General features: G+C 36.6%; 1 protein-coding gene across 1 annotated transcript in view; it reads right to left on the bottom strand.

Moving 5' to 3' along the window:
- Window positions 1-22,402, bottom strand: part of LOC141292045 (transmembrane protein 132C) — a 190,801-nt gene that overhangs the window by 29,625 nt on the left and 138,774 nt on the right. The window contains exons 6-8 of the mRNA XM_073824015.1: window positions 5,376-5,603; window positions 783-872; window positions 595-701 (exon numbers count right to left, since the gene is read on the bottom strand). Coding sequence (XP_073680116.1) covers window positions 595-701; window positions 783-872; window positions 5,376-5,603 — 425 coding nt within the window. The remainder of the gene's footprint in view (window positions 1-594; window positions 702-782; window positions 873-5,375; window positions 5,604-22,402) is intronic.

Raw genomic sequence — 22,402 nt, 5'->3', positions numbered from 1 at the left:
ATCAAACAAAGTGCTGCGGAGGAGCGAAAGCGTTAGCGTGTGACTCTCGCGAGTACACCGACATTAGCATGCCTTGTGCATGTGTGCTTAGCACTTACATGGATCCCATGCGATCGCATATTCGCATACTTAATTATATTGGTTTATGCAGAGCATGAATTAGTGGCAATGATGACTGTTCTGATCCATTACTGTAGCTTAATGAAAATGATTCCTCATATGGCCATGTTTTCGTTTATTGTGTTTTCCGCGGTCGTATAGACTACTATGCCCATGAGGCAGCAGATGTGTGCTGAATGGCTTCAGGTTTTGAATTCATCAATAAGGCTTCCGAGAAAGAAATGTACCTTCACGTAAACACCAGCAGACGCCGTTCTCTAAAAGTTTTAGAGTTTTTTATTTATTAGGTAGTTCAGCAACCGTTCATTAATCTTGCTTCTTTTTGTGTCACCACTTGCTTGCCTCTTTACAGTGAGGTTTTTTCAAGCAGAACTCCAGCTCTACCCAGCATATACGATTATTTGTAGTTCAGAGTTGAGCCAGGGACACATGTGATACTGCTTGGTGAGGAGGCTTTGTGAGCCGCCCATCTACCCAGGTTTGGTTCAGGTAATTCAGTGTGAAGAACTGGCGTCTTGGGCATCCATTTCACTCTGAGCTCCCCATTCCACTTCACGTCTGCAGCAGTGATAACGTAGCTACTAAGTGAGTGGGAAAGGCTGATGATATCTAGCTAATGGATTTAAATGATGTTCCCAGCTGGATTTCTCACCCATGGGCACCCATTTTCCTCAGCTTCCATCCGGTCCAACCGCTTCACATTCTTCTCAAACCTCTTGCATTCCTGTGGAAGCAACACCAAGCAAATCAACCTGCAGAGTGCGATGAATATTACATCACTGCCTCAAGGTTCGTGAGATCGCGGGTCGCAGACAGTCAAGGTGGGCTGTTTTTTTTTCTGTCACTTGTCGGTGGTGTTTTGCATTAGATGCTGGTCGTCCATAATTTCAAGGATCTTACACATAAAAAAGTTATTGGTGGTTTATGTAGGTGGTTTATGGAGAAGTTAATCTTTAAAACATTAGTTGTTTAAAAAACTCAAATGTAATCTTAGATATTTATTTTTCATACACTACCAGTCAAATGTTTTTGAACAGTAAGATTTTTTTTAAGAAGTCTCTTCTGCTCACCAAGCCTGCATTTATTTGATTCAAAATACAGCAAAAGCAGTAATATTGTGAAATATTTGTACTATTTAAAATAACTACTTTCTATTTGAATATTTTTTAAAATGTAATTTATTCCTGTGATCAAAGCTAAAGTTTCAAGTATTTTTTTAGGATTCTTTGATGAATAGAAAGATCAGCATTTATCTGAAATAAAAAGCTTTTGTAACATTATACGATTCAAAAGCTTGGAGTCAGTATATTAAAAATTAATACTTTTATTTAACAAGGGTGCTTTAAATTGACCAAAAAAAATAAATTTCAGATAAATGCTGTTCTTCTGAACTTTCTATTCATCAAAAAAAAAACTGAAAAACATAATTTTCAACATAATAATAATAAATGTTTTTGAGCAGCAAATTAGAATATTAGAATGATTTCTGAAGGATCATGTGACTGGAGTAATGATGCTAAAAAATCAGCTTTGAAAACACAAGAATAAATTACATTTTAAAATAAATTCAAAATATTTTAACAAATCATATACTTTCAAGCTTGGTGAGCAGAAGAAACTTCTTTAAAAACATTACAAATCTTACTGTTTCAAAGCTTGTTAGCGGTAGTGTACCTGTTGTGATAATTAACTTTTTTAATTTCAATAACTTTAATTTATCTGTTATTGGCTATAACAGCAAACTAATTAATTCATCTTACCATATCAATCAGAATTTTAATATTGGATTATCATTAGTTAGATTAGGTAGTTAGTTTGTTCATCTGAGGTCTAATCTTAGGTATTGTACAATAAAATCTAAAATCAAACAGAAATTCATCTCTTATTCACTTGGTACCTTATTGTGTAACTTTTTAGGTCCAGACATTTTAACAGTGTCCTCAGTGGTTGCTGACTGGAGATTTTCCTAAATGTTGCCAACACTGCACATTTAACTTATTAAACTATATTCTTGTTTAATTTCTGCCTTTTATTCTGAGAGAAGTGTACACACTTAACTTTTTGTGGTGAAAGTATATTATTTATGTGAATCCTTCTAATAACTTTCCTACAGAAGGGCACTTAAAAGTAAAGTTCTCTGAAGTGTTAGAGTTATGTGCACTTGGCTGCTTGGAAGACTTTTTTGTTGCTCTGATGGTTGTTGAGAATTGCTTTTATGGATTACAGCAGAAGTATATAAGTAGAATGACATCTTAAGGTCCTTAAGACAATGCTATGGTACTTGTCATTTATTATTTATAAACCTATGTGCACACACTCCTATATGCTCTTGCTTCACATCAATACACCTATACAAAAACACTGAGCTATCGGTCATTTTCCATCTCCCTCTTAAGTACTAAAGATATTATTCCGAACAGTGTCAGAAATATCCAGAGCTGTAGTGATAGTGCGGCGGTAGTAAACCGTATACAATACCAGCTATTTCTGGGGTGAATTATGAATTTGCAACCCAAATGAATTATGGGTTTCAATAAAGTGCTGAAATACTGTTTCCTCATGGTTTAATTAGTCTTTAAACTCAGGAAAAAGCAATCAAAGCCGCCATGTTCTTCACAAGAGACAAAAAAGAAAATGTTCTCTTTAAACATTCTTTCACTTAAAAGATCAGGGCTGCATTTCCCAGAAGCACTGCAAGTCGATCTTACAAAGCAGTGGTCTGAATGGTTTGTGATCTGCTTAGGCTTATGATCTTTTGAAAACACAGCCCTGTTTACTTAAAAGAGTTGAATGAATGAATGATGAATGAATGAATGATGCATTTGTATAGCGCTTTCATGTGTATTTCCGTACACCCAAAGCGCTTTACAATCATATGGGGGGGATCTCTCCTCAACCACCACCAGTGTGCAGCATCCACTTGGATGATGCGTCGGCAGCCACAGTACAACGGCGCCAGTGCGCTCACCACACACCAGCTACAGGTGGAGAGGAGAGAGTGATATAGCCAATTTAATGGAAGGGGTTTATTAGGAGGCCATGATTGACTAGGGCCAGTGGAGGGAATTTGGCCAGGACACCGGGGTTACACCCCTACTCTTTACGAGAAGTGCCATGGGATTTTTTGTGACCACAGAGAGTCAGGACCTCGGTTTAACGTCTCATCCGAAGGACGGTGCTTAAAAGAATTTGTTCAAGTCTGTGTAAAGCAAAATGAAATATGTGTCTTGAATTTGTCACACCATGGAAAAATGTGTTAACCACCCAGACAAATTTGAATGATTAAAAAAACGCCAAGTAAATAAATCTTGGAAAAAAAATAAGCAGTATTCTCTGATCTCGAATGCTGGGGGCATGTCCACTGTCAACACTGAAATCACACCTACATTGACAGTTAAGAAAGCTCTGCCACTCTCGACTCTCAAATACCGCTACAACCTGAATGGATGATCAAGCTGTTTTGTAAATTATCGCAACCAGGTAATATGCATTTACGTGATGAAGGCAAGCCTAAGTCGATCGTAGAACCCATTGGTGTTTTTAGGGTGGCTAAAGCCAGCTGAGGTGGCTCAGACTACAGGAGCCAATTATGAAATCTGGTTGCAGCACATGCATAAGCAAAATCTTCGCAGATTTTCTTCCCTCAAATCTTAAGGATGCACACTCTACAATATTTGAAAATCGTGGCACATCACACACTACAAGATATTAAGATTATCATGCCAGATGGGAGCACCTGTGATTTCACAGCAGATGATCAGTAGCTATGTTTCCATCACCCTGTTTTAAGTATGGCATTAGAATAGAATGATGGAAATGGCAAATTTTAGCAAAAGAATAGTTTCTACACTTACTTGAGGTGGTTTTTGACTTGTGCGAAAAAGGAATATTATGAAAAATGGGAGATGGAAACACATTAGCCCAATAAATTCTTCCATGCGCATCAAAAAGTAATGTAACTTTGCGGAATTGGACGGAATAACCAGACCAACCAGTGGTCCGATCTCGTTACGGTATCGGAAATTCTTAAACGCCCAACCAAAAAAAGTTGTCAACGTATTTCTATTTTATTGCCTCTAAGAACTGTCTTACACGACTGCATTCCCAAACAGCAGGCATCCACCTCCAAAAGCTATGACCGCATTTATTATGTTTCGTTTGCGCGCTCTGAGGCGCAAGCAAGTTATAATATATGATAAAATTCTGTGGATTCTCCCACTTTTCTTAGTGATTTTTAGTGCCAGTTTATCAGGAAGTGACAACATTGTTGTCTTTGGCTCATTGGATGGAAACTGCTTATTCGCAATGTTTTATGCAATATTCCAATTTTACTCACAAGTTAAAGGGTTAGTTCACCCAAAAATGAAAATTAGCCCATTATTTACTCACCCTCCAGGCATCCTAGGTGTATAAGACTTTTTTCTTTCAGACAAATCCAGTCTGAATTATATTAAAAATTGTTCTGGCTCTCCCAAGCTTTATAATTGTTTCTTTTCAACATTCCAAAACAAGTCTAATAAAGTCCATCCATCCATAATAAAAAGTGTCTCACACGGCTTTGGACGGTAAATAAAGGTCTCTTATAGCGACTTGATGTGTTTTGGTAAGAAAAATGTCCATATTTAAAACATAATCACTTCCTTTTTACATTTTTTGTGAAGGGCATTTGATCTTCTTTGCACGTTCACTTTGTAAACACTGGGTCGGTACTTCTACGGCGATGTAGGATGATTTTGAAGTTGGATGAGAAAATGAGATGGGAGTTTTTCGACCTACCCTAACGGAATACACAGAGTACACACAGAGCTAGACAAGATGAGCATTTGAGGTTAAAAAGTATATAAATTGCTAGATAAGACCCTTCTTCCTTGGCTGGGATCGTTTAAGGCCCTTTGAAGCTGCATTTAAACTGAATTTTGGAAGTTCAAACTCGCAGGCACCGTAGAAGTCCACTATAAGGTTAAGTCAATTATCTGTACATTTTTGTTCTGGAAGTGAGCTACTTTAAGTTGATCATAGAGACCATTGGTGTCATTGGTATCTCAGTTACTTGTATTTACTGAATATACAAAACTGTTGAATATCAGAGTTGATACCACAAAGCTTCTAATCCTTGGAAACTGGTTCTTTATTATAGTCGCCTAATACTTTATAAAAGCGCCACTGTTTCCCTCAGCACGCAAATACAGGCTCCATATTAACTTTAATCTGTAGTCATTGCTGATCCTCTCCTGTTCCCGCTCCTTTGTTCTGACCATCTGAACTCCATCTTTAGACCATAAACTTCTTTAGTGAGCGCAATGCAGGTCAGGGCCCCCATGCCAGCACTGTGATTGAGTTTCATGCTTAGCCCGTTGGGGGTCCCGAGTGCCCAGTGTTGCCTTTGAGAGGGAAACGAGTGGAAGAGGCGGCTGGCAAATCCTCCGGCAGGAGGGCGAGGGCTCGCCTTCAGCGCGGCTCTTTCACTCAGCGTCTTCCGCAACCTGTGAAATGAAATTCCACCACAGCTTTACTCAAAGCTGACGCGCCAACTGCCATTACTTCCCCGGCTTTGACTTTTATTTCCCCGAGCCGTGAGTTGCCAACCACAGCGGCTTTGTAGTCAAATTGATTCCATTCGTTTGATGTATCATTGTTGTCAGTGCTAAGCAGATCACCACTGTGCATGAATATATCCACCCTAGAGTCTCCACAATGAAAACCATTTCCATTTTATACCCTTTTTTTCCTTTTCTCTCACACCATTTTCACATGCTTGTGTAAAATGAGGGAGGCGTGCCGTCTCTTTGAAGAGCCTCTGTTTCGGGAAATTCAGTCAAAGAACCTTTTTGAAAGATTGAAATTTCACCTACTCCACTTTAAATATTAATTCTCCACCTCCTGTAGTCGAGCCCTTTGTCGTCAGACCTATACGTTTCGGTAGAATTTCACTCCCTCCAATGGGCAAATCTCAACGAATAGCTCTCCTCTGGCTTTCTCTGCATTTTTATACGTTTTGACATAACAATCCATTCATCCTAGCGATGAGCACTTGAGCACCTGTCGAGACTCTCAAAGACTTCACAGAGAAACTCTCGCTGAGACGTTCCACTTTACATTCCTGTTTTCACAAAGTACTCTTTTTGGGGTTTGAAAATGTGTATTCAGGCTTCACTTTTTCGCTCTCTGTGTCTGAGATGATTTTCATATTTGCTGCCCTTATAACCTCTCCTGCATAGCATAAGATTGTCGAAGGGGGCTGTGGAGAGCAGTAAACTCACTTAATACAGGCTATACACAGAATGCACACTAAACAAAGTCAAACACACAGAATCCCACCAAAGGTTTCCTAGTTTCCGCTGGAACGCCGTCATTCATTAAATTCCCCTCCCCTTATGTTTTTCTTGAACATTTTGACTACATCTGCTCCCAGTATGCTTGGTTTAACACGTTTAAGCATTTTTAAATCCATTCCGCAGATAATCCCACAGAATCAATGGCAAAAATGCAGAGATTCCCAAATTCCATCTGCAAGCAAAAGGATTTTAATCAATCAGCATTAGCATTTGATCTTGTCAGAAAGGGAAGAGATACTGCACTTCGCCCTCTGCTGGACACATCTTAACCCTACATTTGAGCCAAACTGGCAGTGTTAACCCTGTGCTTGTTTGAGTTTCTTAGCGGTGAATGAGAAAACTGACAATGACCCATTAAAGTGTTTGAGCTAACAGGGCTCTTCAGAGCATTCAGTGAGGTCGTGGAAAGCCAGTGTTTACAAGGCGGATGCATTTATTTTTAAGTGCAACAAAGCTGTCAGCTGTGTTTCTCCCAGAATACCTCTCTAAAACCAGAGCCTTTTAGCTGCCCATCTCCATTCACCAACACCACATTAGCACAACAAAATGCCACTTACTTTAAATAGGCTTTTTTGGCCCTTTGGAAAAGTGCTTAACCAAATGTCTGTTGGTAAGAGTAATTTATGGTATTACAAGACCTTTTTGTTTTTGCAGTAGTTGCTGAAATTTCCTTATGGATCCATATATCACAGGATATACCTAGTTGTTAAAGAAATAGTTCACCCAAAAATGAAAACGGGTATCATTTATTTATCCTCATGTTGCTCCAAACCCATGTGATTTTCTTTCTTTTGTAAAACACGAAAGCAGAAGTTTCGCAAGATGTTCATGCTGCTCTTTTACATACGATGAAAGTGAATAGTGATCAACTTTTTAATGCTCCTACATGGACTATTTTATCATCATCTTTACTACCTTCCTGGGCCTTGAATGTTGTAGTGGCGTTTCTGTCTATGCAGGGTCAGAAAGCTCTCGGATTTCATCAAAAATATCTTCATTTGAGCTCTGAAGATGAGCGAAGGTCTTACGGGATTGGAAAGAAATGAGGAAGACTAATTAATGACAGAATTTTCATTTTTGGGTCAACTATTCCTTTCATTTTGATCTATTCCTCACACAAAGTTAATGCCTGACTTCAGTTGACTTTGAATTTAGTGGACACGTTGAGTGGACCACTGTTAAAGTACTTTTGTGCTGCATTTTTGTCATTTGTACTGTAAAAGAACATGAACATCCTGGTAACAGCTTCTTTTGTAGTCATCAGAAGGAAGAAAGTCATACAGGTTTGGAGCAAATTGATTCCTTTAAGGATTTTTTAACAAGCTTTTTCTTGTCTTGAGTTCACTTTTTTTTTCTGCTCCTTACAGATAATGTCTCTTTAAGAATCTACAAATCAAATTAACTTACAGCTTGTGCAATCTGCCAGAGCCTGGCAGTGTGTGGTCGCTTTTATTATGTAAAGTCACAGATTAGAACGTGTGAAAACTGATATGATCATCCCAGATTTGCTTATTAAAGATATCCTGCCGTCTCTGTTTCCATGACATTGAAATCAGAGAAACCAGGGCTTTATGGAATGAAAGTTATTAGAACTGCTGGTGATTAGAGGACACAGACAGGTGGAAGATGCTTTGTTTTGTTTTTGTTTTGTTTTTTTTTTTTGTTTTTTTGAAGATTCATTTAGCAGAGACTGCATTTCTGGTATTATTATTTTTACAGAAAAGGGATGATATACTCAGATTCTGCAGCTAGAGTTGTAAAGACCAATCAAAACCAGACCAATATTAAAAGCCCAAATATCATTGTTAGCAGTTTTAGAAATTTTAGAAATGTTGAGGTTATTTCAGGTAATTTCTCTGCCTGTTCTGTAATGTCCCTGGTGAAAATAACAGCTAAAACCAGCCTAGGCTGGTTGTCTGGTATTAGTTGGTCAACCATCTTGGTTTTAGCTGGTCATAGCTAGTCAGCAGGCTCGTTTTAGAGGGGTTTTGGCCACTTTCCTAGCCTGGCCAGCTAAAACCAGATACTACCAGCCTAGGCTGGTTTTAGTTGTTTTTTTGTTTTTTTCAGCATGGGTAAGCAGCATTTAATCATTGCAAAGTAAAGAAATGAACATTTTTAGAATAGATTTCAAAAAATGGGTTTGCTTGGGGAATATAAAGAAGAATATAAATTCATATATTACCTGTAGTTTGGGGTTTGTATTGTTATTATATTTATTGTGTGTGTGTGTGTGTGTGTGTGTGTGTGTGTGTGTGTGTGTGTGTGTGTGTGTGTGTGTGTGTGTGTGTGTGTGTGTGTGTGTGTGTGTGTGTGTGTGTGTGTATAAATACACACATAATATATATAGACAGCACACACACGTATATTATGTAAACACTTTTATTTTGGATCCGATTAATCACAATTAATCATTGCCCAGCACTAATTCATTCATTTATTTATTTATTTATGAAGTCTCTTATGCTCCCCAAGACTATATTATTTGATCAAAATACAGTAAAACAGTTCTATTTAGAACTGTTATTATTGTTTTTTAAAAAATTTTTTATTTTTTTATTATAATATTATTCTAATATTTAAAAAATAATTATTCCTGTGATGCAAAGCTGAATTTTCAGCTTCATTACTCCAGTCTTCAGTGGCAGATGATCCTCCTGAAATCATTCTGATTTCTTATTATCAATGTTAAAAACAATTAACCTGCTCAATATGACTTATTACACCATGATAATTTTTTAATAATTTAATGAAAGAACAGTTTAAAATATATAACTATAAACTATAAAATAAAATTCCTGTCACTTTTGATGAATCTAACGCAACCTTGCTGAATGGAGAATGGTAGTATAGTAACATTTTACTATAACTTCATTATGTAAGTCTATTATACAGTTACCTGAAGTACAGTAAATTTACTATATGTGACCCTGGACCACAAAACCAGTCGTAAGGGCAATTTTTTTCGAAATTGAGATTTATACAAACAAAAATAAGAATTTTACAAAATGTCTTCATGAAACATGATCTTTACTTAATATTCCAATGATTTTGGTATTGTATTTTTGGTTATTGCTAAAAATATACTTGTGCTACTTAACCTATCATAACCTATCAATCAAAAAAGTAGAATCCATCTTACCTGTTTTGATTTAGAGAGGACTGGGTTCGTTTGGTCAGAAATTCTTGCATTCAAATCTAATTTGTAATATTTCAATTTACCTTCGAACTGCAGGGCAAAACAGCTCTCATGGAAACAGGTTCCCACATGGGGAAACTGCAACCTTGTTAACCCTGACCGAAGTGTTTGTTAGAGGGAAAAAAAGACATTTTCTTGCTGAAATTTGTGTGTGATGTCAACCAAAGAGCAAATTCAAATTATTTTTTCCAAAGTGTTGAAATGACAACTTGTGACCTTACTTTTTTCATGGATGTGTCAGTTTTTTTTAAGTGGGACCTTGTACCATACTATTCTGTATCTGAGAAAAAGCATTCTGAGGAAAAGAATATAGTTTTGTTTTTGTGTTCCAGGTGCGAATTCAATTGCAGTTCCATATTCCACATTTGTACTTTGATATTAGGAATTTTTCATATGCCGTTTTGTTTTAACTAAGTACTGTGAGGCCGGAGCAGCCAGGCTGATCAAACCCAGGCCTGGGCAAATCAAATGGCTTTGGTTTTATTCATTGTTTTTCAGCTTTGTTTGCATCGCAATCAGTGGAGACAATGTTATGCTCTGCTTTGGAAATCTTTTTTGAAAATGCTGTGGCGCTGGACCAAAAGTAAATTGCTTTTTTGCTGTCTTTTTTTTTCGGTTGCTGCTGGGATGTGTTTTTGTTGAACTGAAATAATGAGAGTAAACCGCCACACACTCACACCCGCATACGTCGCAGCCTACATACACACACCAGGTGTACAAAAACAAAAGGGTCGATAAATGGCCGCTTGACTGCCCCTTCATCCGTTGGCAGCACGCACTGGACGGTAGCCACATAACAACAAATAAACACAAGACACCCATGAGTTTTACATGCATGTGCTTTTAGTTTAGTTTCGATATTACTTTTTTCTGTTTCTCGTTCCTATTTTAGGGTGGAGGCTGGTTTCCAGAAAGTTCTTCAGGTGGATCTGGAGGTCAACGGGTTGTTGGATCCTCTGGGAAGTCGCTCGGTGACATGGCAGATCGAATACCCCATCTCCCGAACCCTTTCAGATGAGATCCAGACGCTCATCCGTCTGGCACCGCATGACCTCGGGGGAATCGTGCCATTGGCTATGGTGAGTTGAGTCCTCGTCAACTCATTCTAAACAAGTCCAAACATGCGATACTGTTCTATTGTCTGCTTTTTATTGTTGCTGTTTGCATATGATATAAATTATTGCTGCTTTCAGGCATAATACAAGATGATTCACACAGGAAATGTTGATGTGCCTTCTGAAGTAGCAGTATGACTAGCACTTTAATTGGTAATTAATTAATTTAATTTGGGTAATTGAGCGTGCAGTTTGCTTTAAAACTGGCAATTGGGTCAGGACCAAAAGTAATTAATTTAAAATGAGAGAAAACTGTGAGGAGCCTCAAACAAATAAGGTTAAATGTAAGATAATAAAGGTTATTTCAAGCTACATGGTGACTGTGCTCTATGGTGGTTCAATTCTATTCATGAGTGAGGCTACACAGTGCTATTTAACAGAGGCAAAGTATGTACCAAAATATATATATACAAGATCGTATGAATAGAACTATGCAGAAAAAGTTATTTTCTACGAAATTGCTTTTATACAGCAATATTATCCCTCCACACACAGCTCTCACAAAACAGTTTGAGCCAAAATGCTTTACGTTTCTTGAAATAATTGTTTCGGAACATTGAATGTTTACTCTCATTCTTTATTCACCAGTTTCTTATGGTTTATCATTAAAATTCATGGAAGTAATTACTGTAAATTACATCTTCAGTGTCATAGTTTTAATAATAAGTTGACCCAAGTAAGTGGGTAAGATGAGTGGGAGCCATCTCGGTTTTAACTATCTGACTGAATCTGATTCGAACCCATGTGAAATTTTAAAGATGATTTACCTCTTTTAAAAACTAATTTTATTAATCAATTTAATTTGAAAAACAGTCAGTTCTTTTCTTAAAGCTAACTTAAAATAAAACCAATCAAATGAAGTTTTATTTGTCAATTTTTTTGCATTTCTGAAACAATATATTGAACATTTAAATGTAAAGTCGGCAACACCAAAGCTCCAAAGATATCAAAAATTTATTTAAAAAATCTTTCGCATAGCATGTGTTTCGAGCATGCAGGCTCTTTATCAAACAAATTGAACGCTAATGTGCCACTCTTTATACCTCTAGGTCTAGATCAAAATCACATGAACAAATACAATATTAATGAAAATGATAATACATCAGCAAATAATCCAAAACAATAACAAATCAACCAAAGAGAAAACAAGAGAGAAAACAGACTAAACATAGTGTGTTGAGTAAAATTAAATAAAAACTGAACTAGAATGGAGGAATAGGTGGCACTGAAACTAAAAAACACTTTAGTCAAAATATTCTTGGCATGGTAGCTTTTCTGCAATGTCAAACATGCATTTAGAGACTATAGGTGGAAATATCTATATAATTATAATGTGGTGAAAAGCATCCTCTGGTTCTCAGAGAAGGATCTGTCCCTATCAAATGAACTATAAATAATATGTATGTAATAATATGATAAACTAAACCAGTTGCATAATATCACATCAAAATATCAGTTCATACTTTAGAGTCTTTAAAGCCAACTTACCCCACGGCTTTAGCTCTTTGGAACTACTTTCCACTAATCCCATGTGTCTCTCCTTTTCATAGTCTGGCAGAAATGATGTGTGATTTCAAAATACATGTTCACATAACCAGTGCAAGTGTAGAGTTACAGGGGGTGGGTCAACTTACCCCACTCTCCCCTACTGGTTGAACCACCAATGTCACATTTTGTCAATGTTCTTGGTACCTTTCTGGACCTTGAACGTGGTAGGACCCTTGCTGACTATAGAGGGTCAGAGAGCTCTTGAATTTCATCAAAAATATCTTAATGTGTGTTCTGAAGATAAACAACAGTTTTGGAATGACATGAGGGTGAGTAATTAATAACTTTCATTTTTGGGTGAACTGTCCCTTTAAAGCCTTACACCGAACTTCAATTAATGGTTCATTTTTAAATAAATAAAAAAATCCATTCTGTTTATAGACTCATGGCATCTGATCAAGACACAAAATGAATCTATTGTCCAATGAACATTGGTCGCTACTCCATTAAAATAGGTGCCATAGGTATCTTCAGTGGAACAGCTCATCTATCCTTTAAATCCTATGCATATATTCATGTAGATGAAAGCAGATCACAAACAGCATAAAACTGCTGTGTGGTATTATGTACACTTTCCTTCGCTAAACTACCGAAATGCACCAACAGTGATAATGATCAGTATATAGATAATTTACACATTGCTGCATTTTTGAAAAAATAAAAAATAGGAGAGCCTGTGATTCCAGTGTGGTCTTCATACAACAAAATAAGAAAAAAATTGTTTTGAGTGCATTTTTCATCTTTTAAATAAAGTGAGAGGCTGAGGCGAGGAGAAAAATGGTGTTTGATTAGAGGTGGGCTACACGTCTGCTCTTCATTGGCTTCTTTTCAATAGGGTGGTAGGATGTAGATGATTTCATTTTGATGTGAAAAGGCTTGTGTATTTTCTGCAACCACACAAACCACTGAAATCTGAATGCTCCCTCTCGTTAGCTAAAGCATTTCATCTTCCTCTCACGACCTTCACATGCAAACCCACACACACACAGTAAATTTGGTTCTTTTTTTGCATAGCATCTTGAATTATATCACCTACAGCCTGTCTTAATTGCATTTTATCGTGCAGCGTTCTCTCACACAGCCTATGGCGGCTTTTCCCCTTGTCCATAACGATGACATTGCCATCACCGCACCTTGTTAAACTTAATCAAGACTTCGTTAAGCCGGCAGCAGAGTCAGCGGGCAGCTTTAATCACCCCGAGCGTGGCCATCCGCTCCCCCTTCTCTCTACCTGTCTAATGTAGAGGAACTACGCAGATTGGTGTGACAGGAACAATGGCATACGATAACAAAGGCAAGAGACTCCAATCTGTCCCATTGGAGGCTTCTGCTCCATTAGAATTAGCTTTTTCCCCTCTTGCGGACACCGGCTAATTCCGGCCTGCCAGCTGTCTCTTCGGCCTCATTAGAGAGGACAGCCGCCACGGCCGTGTTCCCAACTCGATGGCCAAACAAGCGGCATCAGCCGCCGCGTTTGAGAGCTGTGCTGTCTCGGCCCATTACGGTAAACACAGCCAGTCGTACAGTAGCGACGAGGGCGGAGAATGATGTAATAACATTGTGAAAATGAGCCCGGATGCCCTAACAGCCTGAGTTCGACACCTCCGGCTCGAGCCCGTTCGGCCCACCGGTGCATTTCACACAACGATCACGGCCGCAGACAACAAGACAACAGCCACCAATCACTTGTGTTGTCTGGGCCTCTGACGGAGCGCATTTGTCTTGAGCTCTCGGAATGCTGGGAGAGCAGATTGTTGTGTTACACAGCAGGAGGGGATCAATGTAATCACATCACTTTCAACTTTTTGAATGAGGAGCTGCCCTAATAGGATTTGGCAGTGCATGATGCCCTCAAAATGCAGGAAATCTGTTCTGGCTCATTAGGATGCATCAGCGTGCGCGTTCGCTCTCTCTTGCTCTCTCTCTTTATAATGTGTGTGTTTGTCTTTCTCCTCGCACTCTGATTCTATACCTCACAACTTTTGAATCAAGTTGACTTAAGCTCCTTGTAATTGGCCGTTCAGCCCTCTGGAAGGCAAATTTCGGTCCCCGCTGAGCTTGTTTTCTGTTGACTATTGAAAGTGCTCTCGTTCTTGTTTGCCACCCTGTCTTCTCGCGGCGCTCGGAGAGTTTGTTCAGAGAAAAGGAAAATCAAACAAATTGCCAAGTCAGAGGCATCTCCCTTCAAACCCCTCTTCTGATTTTTTTCCCCTTCCAGGATTTGTTTTGTTTGGTTCTCCGTAGCCTCTTGGCCTTAGTCTTGAGTTTCGGTGTGTGTCAGGCTTTTCTTCAGAGCTCGTGGGTTTCTCTGTTCTCTGAGCGACGCTGGCCTGCTGTTTGTCTTCCTTCAAGTCTGTTTGAACAGTGTCCTCTGTAAACCGCCTACAGGACAAGGTAATACCTTTTCCTTTGTGTTCTCCACAGGCCGTAGGCCAGAAATCAGGCAACATTTTTGAACTGCTCATCAAATTTACATTGAAGACTGGCTGCTCAGGGTTCTTCCTTGCTAATAAAAAGAGAGCATTACACATTGGTACCATATCGGACATTTATTTGTGCCTGCTCATTCACTCCTGAATTAAAATTGCAAATAATTTACTTACCCCCATGTCATCCAAGATGTTCATGTCTTTCTTTCTTCAGTCGAAAAGAAATGAAGGTTTTTGAGGAGAACATTCCAGGATTTTTCTCTATATAGTGGACTTCTATAGGTGTCAATGGTTTGAAGGTCCAAATTGCAGTTTCATTGTCTCTACACGATCCCAGTCGAGGAATAAGGGTCTTATCTAGTTAAGCGATTGGTCATTTTCTTAAAAAAAATAAAGATTTTAGACTTTTAAACCACAAATGCTCTGTGTAATGCACATCCATGACTTCGCACATTTTTTAGGCACGTTGGAAATGTCACATGGTTAGTTATTCATCTGTGTACTTCAGTTCAAAAACATAATTTTGAAGTTGGAAGGTTCTACTCTGACTTCAAAATTGTCTGACATCATTGTTTTTCCTTTATTGTAAAGGGAGTTTGACTTTCTTTGCACATTTGCTTTGTAAACACTGGGTCAGTACTATAGTATATACGTACATTTTATTTTATTTAGAAAATAACCAATAAGATAAGACAGACTAAATAAGACCCTTATTTCTTGGCTGGGATCATGTAGAGCCCTTTGAAGCTGCATTGGAACTGCAATTTGGACCTTCAACCCAATTGAAGGTCACTATATGAAGAAAATTTCTGAAATGTTTTCCTCAAGAACCTTCATTTCTTTTTGACTGAAGAAAGAAAGACATGATCATCTTGGATGACACGGGGGTGAGTAAATGATCAGGAAATTCTATTTCTGATCTTTAAAAACGCAAATAATTCAATCCTTGTGCTTTGCCGAAAATCCTCTACCTATTTTGGCGTTACCAGTCAAAAATAACTGACCTTTTTCAAAATTGCTTGTAAAATTGCTCATTATGCTATATTATCACCAAATCTTGTTTTCATTCTTGTTCAGTCTCTACTTCTTTTCTTGTAACTTGCACAGGTTTTGTAATTCTTTTTAGAACTGAAAAATCATATGACTCATTTCTCTTAGCTTATGCAAAAAGGTGTGGATAATTTGATAAATATTTCACTCAAAAACTAAGGTGCACAAGCTTAGATCAATAAGATATTGTTGAAATGAGGCCAACTGAGATCAGTCAGTTTCAAAAAGTAATACAAAACCTATGATAATTCAGAGAAAATAGATGGAAAGATTGAATCCAGTATTTGGTAATATTATATCATAATAAAAACATTATGTTTTTTGTATTTTGTTGTATAATTAACATTGACTGGCAATCCCCTCTGAAAACACTAAGGCTTAATAACACTGTTCAATGTTGTCTTTAGCAAATCAAATTTAATAGCTTTACATCTACGCTTTACATTAATGATGTTGCTAGGGCTGCTGGTGATTCGCTGATCCATTTGTATGCAGACGACACCATTTTATATACATCTGGCCCTTCTTTGGGTTCTGTGTTAATTAACCTTCAAACTAGTTTCAATGCCATACAATACGCTTTCCGTGATCTCCAACTGCTTTTAAATTCTAGTAAGACCAAATGCATGCTTTTTAACCGAACCCTGCCCATAGCGGCAAACCAGGCTTCCATCACTACTCTTGACGGGGCTGATTTAGAGTATGTGGACTCTTACAAATATTTAGGTGTCTGGTTAGACTGTAAACTTAATTTCCAGATCCATTTAACTATCTCCAATCCAAAATTAAATCTAGAATTGGCTTCTTATTTCGTCATAAAGCATCCTTTACTTATGCTGCCAAATACGCCCTTGTAAAACTTACTATTCTACCAATCTTTGATTTTGGCGATGTTATCTATAAAATAGCCTCCAAAACTTTGCTTAGTAAACTGGATGTAATTTATCATAGTGCTATCCGTTTTGTTACTAAAGCTCCTTACACTGCTCATCATTGCGATCTTTATTTTTTTATTGGTTGGCCCTCACTATATACTCGTCGCCGAATTCATTGGCTTCAAGTCATTTATAAGTCTTTATTAGGCATATCTCCGCCCTATCTCAGCTCCCTGGTAACCATAGCAACATCTACTCGTAGTATGCGCTCTACCAGGTATATTTTACTGGCTGTCCCTAAAGCTTATACCTCTTTTGGTCACCGTTCCTTCCAGTTCTCTGCTGCCTATGACTGGAATGAATTGCAAAAATCCTTGAAACTAGAGGTTCCTATTTCTCTCACTGACTTTAAGCATCAGCTGTCAAAACTGTTTACTGATCACTGCACCTGTTTATAGCTTCTTATTTCTATTTATTGTGTATTGTATTTTTAGTTGACTCCATTGTTTGCATTTTCATATTTTCAATGTTAATTTAGTGTAAATCAGTAATTTATTTTGTAACTATGGCCTATTTGTTTATTTCCCTATTTTCTTAATTATATTGTATTTTGTATTATATTTTGCTTTTTTATATATGGATTGTTTTATTGATTGTATGTTTATTTATTTCTATGTGCAACTCTATGTTGTTGTTTTCGTCGCACTGTTTAGCTTTGTCTTGGCCAGGTCGCAGTTGTAAATGAGAACTTGTTCTCAACTGATTTTATCTGGTTAAACAAAGGTTAAATAAATAAAATAATATTCATACTGTACATTATAATGTTGTGATGCCTACATTTAGTTTTTGGTGTTTCATTGAATTTGTTTTTATTTTCTAAATTAATTTTAATATTGGTTTTATCAATTATTGTCCATGATTTAAAGTACTTATTTATCCCTACTAAAAATACATGAAATACTAAAAGATGTTAGGATGTCTTGCAACAAAATAGCAGATTATTAAGATCATGATCCATTTGTAAATTTCCAACCGTAAATATATCAAAACATAATTTTTGTTTAGTAATATGCATTGGACAACTTTAAAGGCGATTTTCTCAATATTCAGATTTTTTGCACCCTCAGATTCCAGATTGTCAGCCTCAGTTTCAAAAAATGTACCCTTATGACTGGTTTTGTGGTCCAGGGTCACATTTATTTTTTGTCAGTTAGTTGTAAAGTAATTGCCTGGAATTTATGTTTGTCCATAGTACAAAATGTAAAGTGCCACACTATTATGTAAACTAAAGACTTTTTGATATCTACAAATTACATATTGTATCATCCTCTCCATTGAGCCTTCTAACTAAACCAGCATTAACCAGCATAAACTAACTTGGCTGTTCTTTTCAGCATTGTAGTCTGATCTTTAGAATGCATTTTGACAGTTCTGGGCCCGTATCCCTAAAGAATTTTTGTGCAAAAAGTGGCTCCTAGCGGCCAAATTCTAAGAAAATTCTCAGAGTCATGACGTTTTCTTAGAATTTCCCCTAAAAGTGACACGAAAATCCCAGTTAATATAAAAGCTATTCCTCAAGATTCCTAGCGCTTAAAAGGGCTCCTAAGGCAAGATCTGCTAAGAGCAGGGAAGAGGACTTTTAGTGGCTTAAGAGTTCCTCTAAGCAGCTGCACAAAATGGCCAACAGAGGAGGCAGGAGAGATGTCCTGCAAACACTGGATGACAGGGAATTATTGAGACGCTACAGATTGGATCGTGCAGGAATCATGTTTGTGAGCCGTGTTACCCTCGTTAAGACCACACTGAGTTGTAACGTTGCAATTTCTACTTCATTAAGGACAGCCCCTTGAGATAGGCCATCTTGTTTTCAGTGGGGTCCATATGGGAGTGAAAGTACAAAATATGCCAGCTAGGATATTAATATGAGCAAATAAGACACGAATCATTATTTGAACAAGGTGTAATGAGCTTAAGTTTTCACATATTTTAGATTCTAATGTTAGGCTATAACCCCTACAGCTTACTATTCATTTTCCAGATATTTTCTTGAATGTGAAATATTATTTACAATTACAGTCTGCATAAGATTAGAGTGTATAATTATGTTTATTGATTTGAGGGTACATCCTTTGCTCATTATCACCAAAAGTTCATTTTCATCAAACTTGTAGGATCAACCAATCACGGCTTTTGAAATGATGACTCATACCTAGCAACGGGGTCAACCACACCTCCTCACTAAGATAGGATTTTCCATCCATTCCTTGCTCAGAGTTCACTGAAAATGTTCTGGAATCACTTCTAAGCTAAAACTCCTGGCAAGGAATTTTTAGGTTAAGTTAGGAGCTCTCTGAGAGGATTCTCAGAATCTTTAGGGATACGGGCCCTGATCTTTATCTGAGACCAGCAACCTTTTATCTGAGGCAAAAAACAAAGATTTTATCCTTTTACACTGTGATCTAGACAATTTATTATGAGAATGTCTTTGAGAGAAGTCATTTAAGCTGCACAGTTTGACACAGTGCTTACTGTACCTCAGTGCTTGAGCTTTTTCTGTATTGCTGCTTTATTTTCCATTGATGCAAATGTTTCTCTAAAACCCCCTGCAGCACAGGACCGTGTGGCACACACGCAAGAACAGAAAGAAACAAGAAAAAGGGAGAGAGAGAAAAAAAAATGAGCGCAGTTGTCTGAAAGAAATGCAAGTTGATTTGTGACTGCTGAGAGATTAAGATGCAGACAGAAGCATGTTATTGTGTGCGGCGGCTGGCCTCGGTAAACCTGCGCCCTGCCACGGAGCCGTAGGGATCGATGGTCCTCACCGCACGCTCCCTCATTACTACCAGCATCTCACTCTCTCTCCACCGTGGCTGTGCGCACGACCGCTGCCGCCTTATCACAATCATCTGAACCAGCCTATGTATTCATTATCCCTCACCTGGAGGCCTGCACACTACACAGGGCATATGGAATCTGTACTTCCACATTTCACTGCCCCAGAGATGGAGAAAATGAGGGAAGCCATGTTAGATGGCGATTGCATCTAATCCGTGCCGTTTTTTTGCAGTTATTAAAAGGTGCTGGAGTTTTCTAGCAGGTGTTAATTTGATCGAGTGGTGAAAGAGTTCATCTAAGTTCCTATGGCTGTGCTGTTCGAACATTAACCTCAAAACCCTTGAGGGCTCCAGGTTACAATAGACAAATAATTGGTTTGAAAGAATTGTTCATTGGTTCTTTAGTATCGAGTCTGGCGATATTGAATGGCCTACCATCAATGGTAAAGAAACTCACTTATAATATAATGATTTGCCTAAATTACTAAACCTTTACATACTATGGCATTCATTCATTCTCAAGTGATGAACACATAGCGTTAGCAGTTAAACATGACTAGACTGCAAAACTAATCTTTATATGTAATGCCAATATTATTATTAGTATTAGTAGTAGTAATAGTTACTTTTATTATGTAATTAAAAGTAACTAAAAGTAAAAATTAAGAATCAGTTCTGTATATGCTTAAAGGTAAACAAAAATCATTGAAAATTAGTCAATTGTTATAACATTAACAATAATATTAAAATTAATAAAAAAAATAGTAGTAGAAATTATTTAAAAAATTAAATTCTTATATTGTAAGAAATTAATATAAATATATATAATATTATATACAAATAAAAAATATTATATATAAAATATTATTATTAGTAGTAATAGTAGTAGTAGTATTTACTTTTAAGTAACTAAAAATAAAAAATTTAAGAATTAAGAATCAGTTATGTTTATGCTTATAGGTAAACACAAATCATAAAAAAATGTAAATTATTAAAATAATAATAATAAAAATATTAAAATAATAACAATTAATCATAAAAATAGTAGTAGTATAAATGATAAAAATTAAAAAATATTACAGTATAAATTCCTGAAAATATTATACATAAAATGTTGTTGTTAGAAGTAGCAGCAGCAGCATTTACTTTCATGTAACTAAAAGTAAAAATTAAAAAATTGGGAATCAGTTGTTTATGCTTAAAGGTAAAAAAAATAATAAAAAATTTGTCAATTATTATAATAATGATACTAACATTAAAATGAATTATAATAAATCATAAAAATAGTAGTAGTACTGTAAATCATAAACAAATCTATTTTTATATTGTAAAAAATAATATTACAAAAATATATTATATAAAAATATATTAAAAAAAATAATTTTAGTAGTAGTATTTACTTTTATGTAACTAAAGGTATGGTAAGCAAACATAATTGAAAACTGGTCTATTATTATAAGTAATCATTTTAATATGAATAATAATAAATAATATAAAGTAGTAGTTTGACTTATATAAAAACATTATTAAAATAATAATAATAATTTTATATATATATATATATTTTTTTTTTTTATTTTTTTTAAACCTTCCAGGTTATTGTTGTAGACAAATTTCTATTGCATTGTGTAATCAAAAAAAAAAAAAAAAAAAAAAAAAAATTAAACAATAATTAGGAATCAGTTCTGCATATGCTTAAACATACACGTAAAAATAATTGTTACTTGTCATAAAAACAGCATCTGTTGCTCTCTTGTTACCAAGCAGTCAAGATTGTCTTGTAGCTGCAGTGGAAAGGTACTGTAATTGAGTTGCAGTATGTTCACCGCTGCTCCCTATGTGCTTGGCATGATTCAAGGAGAACATGTTCCTGGAACAACCTTCCTGTCATCCTGTCGTCAGAATTTGATCTTAGGGCTGGGGTTAGGACTTGAACAGCATTCTTATGAATCATTTCTGCTAGGCTTCAGTGGTATCTAAGCTTCAGAGAATGTGTGTGGCCTGTGATGATTCTATAAGACTAACAAAAGACATTGATCCAGGTACAGTATCAACTTGATTGTCTATATAATCCATATAAAATTTAATTATTAAAGGTGATCTATTATAATAGTAATATAAGTCTCAGGTGTCCCCAGAATGTGTCTGTAAAGCTTCAGTTCAGAATACCCTATTATATAATTTTGAAAATACCTATTTTGAATGGAAGTCCCTTTTACAGAATAGGGCTATGCCTTTACAGCTCGTACCTCAGATAATCTTCTGAATCTTCTGAAAACATCAGTTTGGTTTTTATTATCATGTCTGTCACATTGAAATCAGCATGTTTTGTAACCATATCAGTTTAAACTTCAGATACACAACGCACACATCTGAAGCACAAGCACAGAAAGCGGCTGTCACACGGCATGTGAGTACTAAATTAAATTCTCTTTCATGTCTTATTGCGCTTAAACTGTCAAATACATACATGTTTAGGTTAAAAACCGTCAGTAAAAACACAAGTTACAACAACAGTAAGTTATGTCTGTGAAGGTAAACAGCTGGGAAAGAAATTGCATGTTTATATTAGATCTGTGTGGCAGCAGCGTAATATACAGTAAATAAATCAATAAATCCACTGCTCTCTTACCAAAACAAAATTACTGAGTCAAATGTGGCATTACTGTAATTGAGCTCACTGAAGCAGTTTCCATCCAAGTAGGCTGTCTCTCAGCCATAGGACCTGCAAAGCTGCATATCGCATCATGGTGCATTCTTCTACTGAGGTAAATTCTGGCTTATTTCTCTTAGCGCCTCTTCTTCCAGAAACGAAAGTAGCCTAGATGAACTTGATAATTGTTCACGTTTGTTTACGGAGATGATGTGGGCGTTTACCTACATGTCCGTGCGTCTCA

This window comes from Garra rufa, chromosome 19 (assembly GCF_049309525.1).
Source record: "Garra rufa chromosome 19, GarRuf1.0, whole genome shotgun sequence".
NCBI classification, from domain to species: domain Eukaryota; kingdom Metazoa; phylum Chordata; class Actinopteri; order Cypriniformes; family Cyprinidae; genus Garra; species Garra rufa.
The sequence above is the reverse complement of the archived record's forward strand: the minus strand, read 5'-3'. Positions and strand labels throughout refer to the sequence as shown.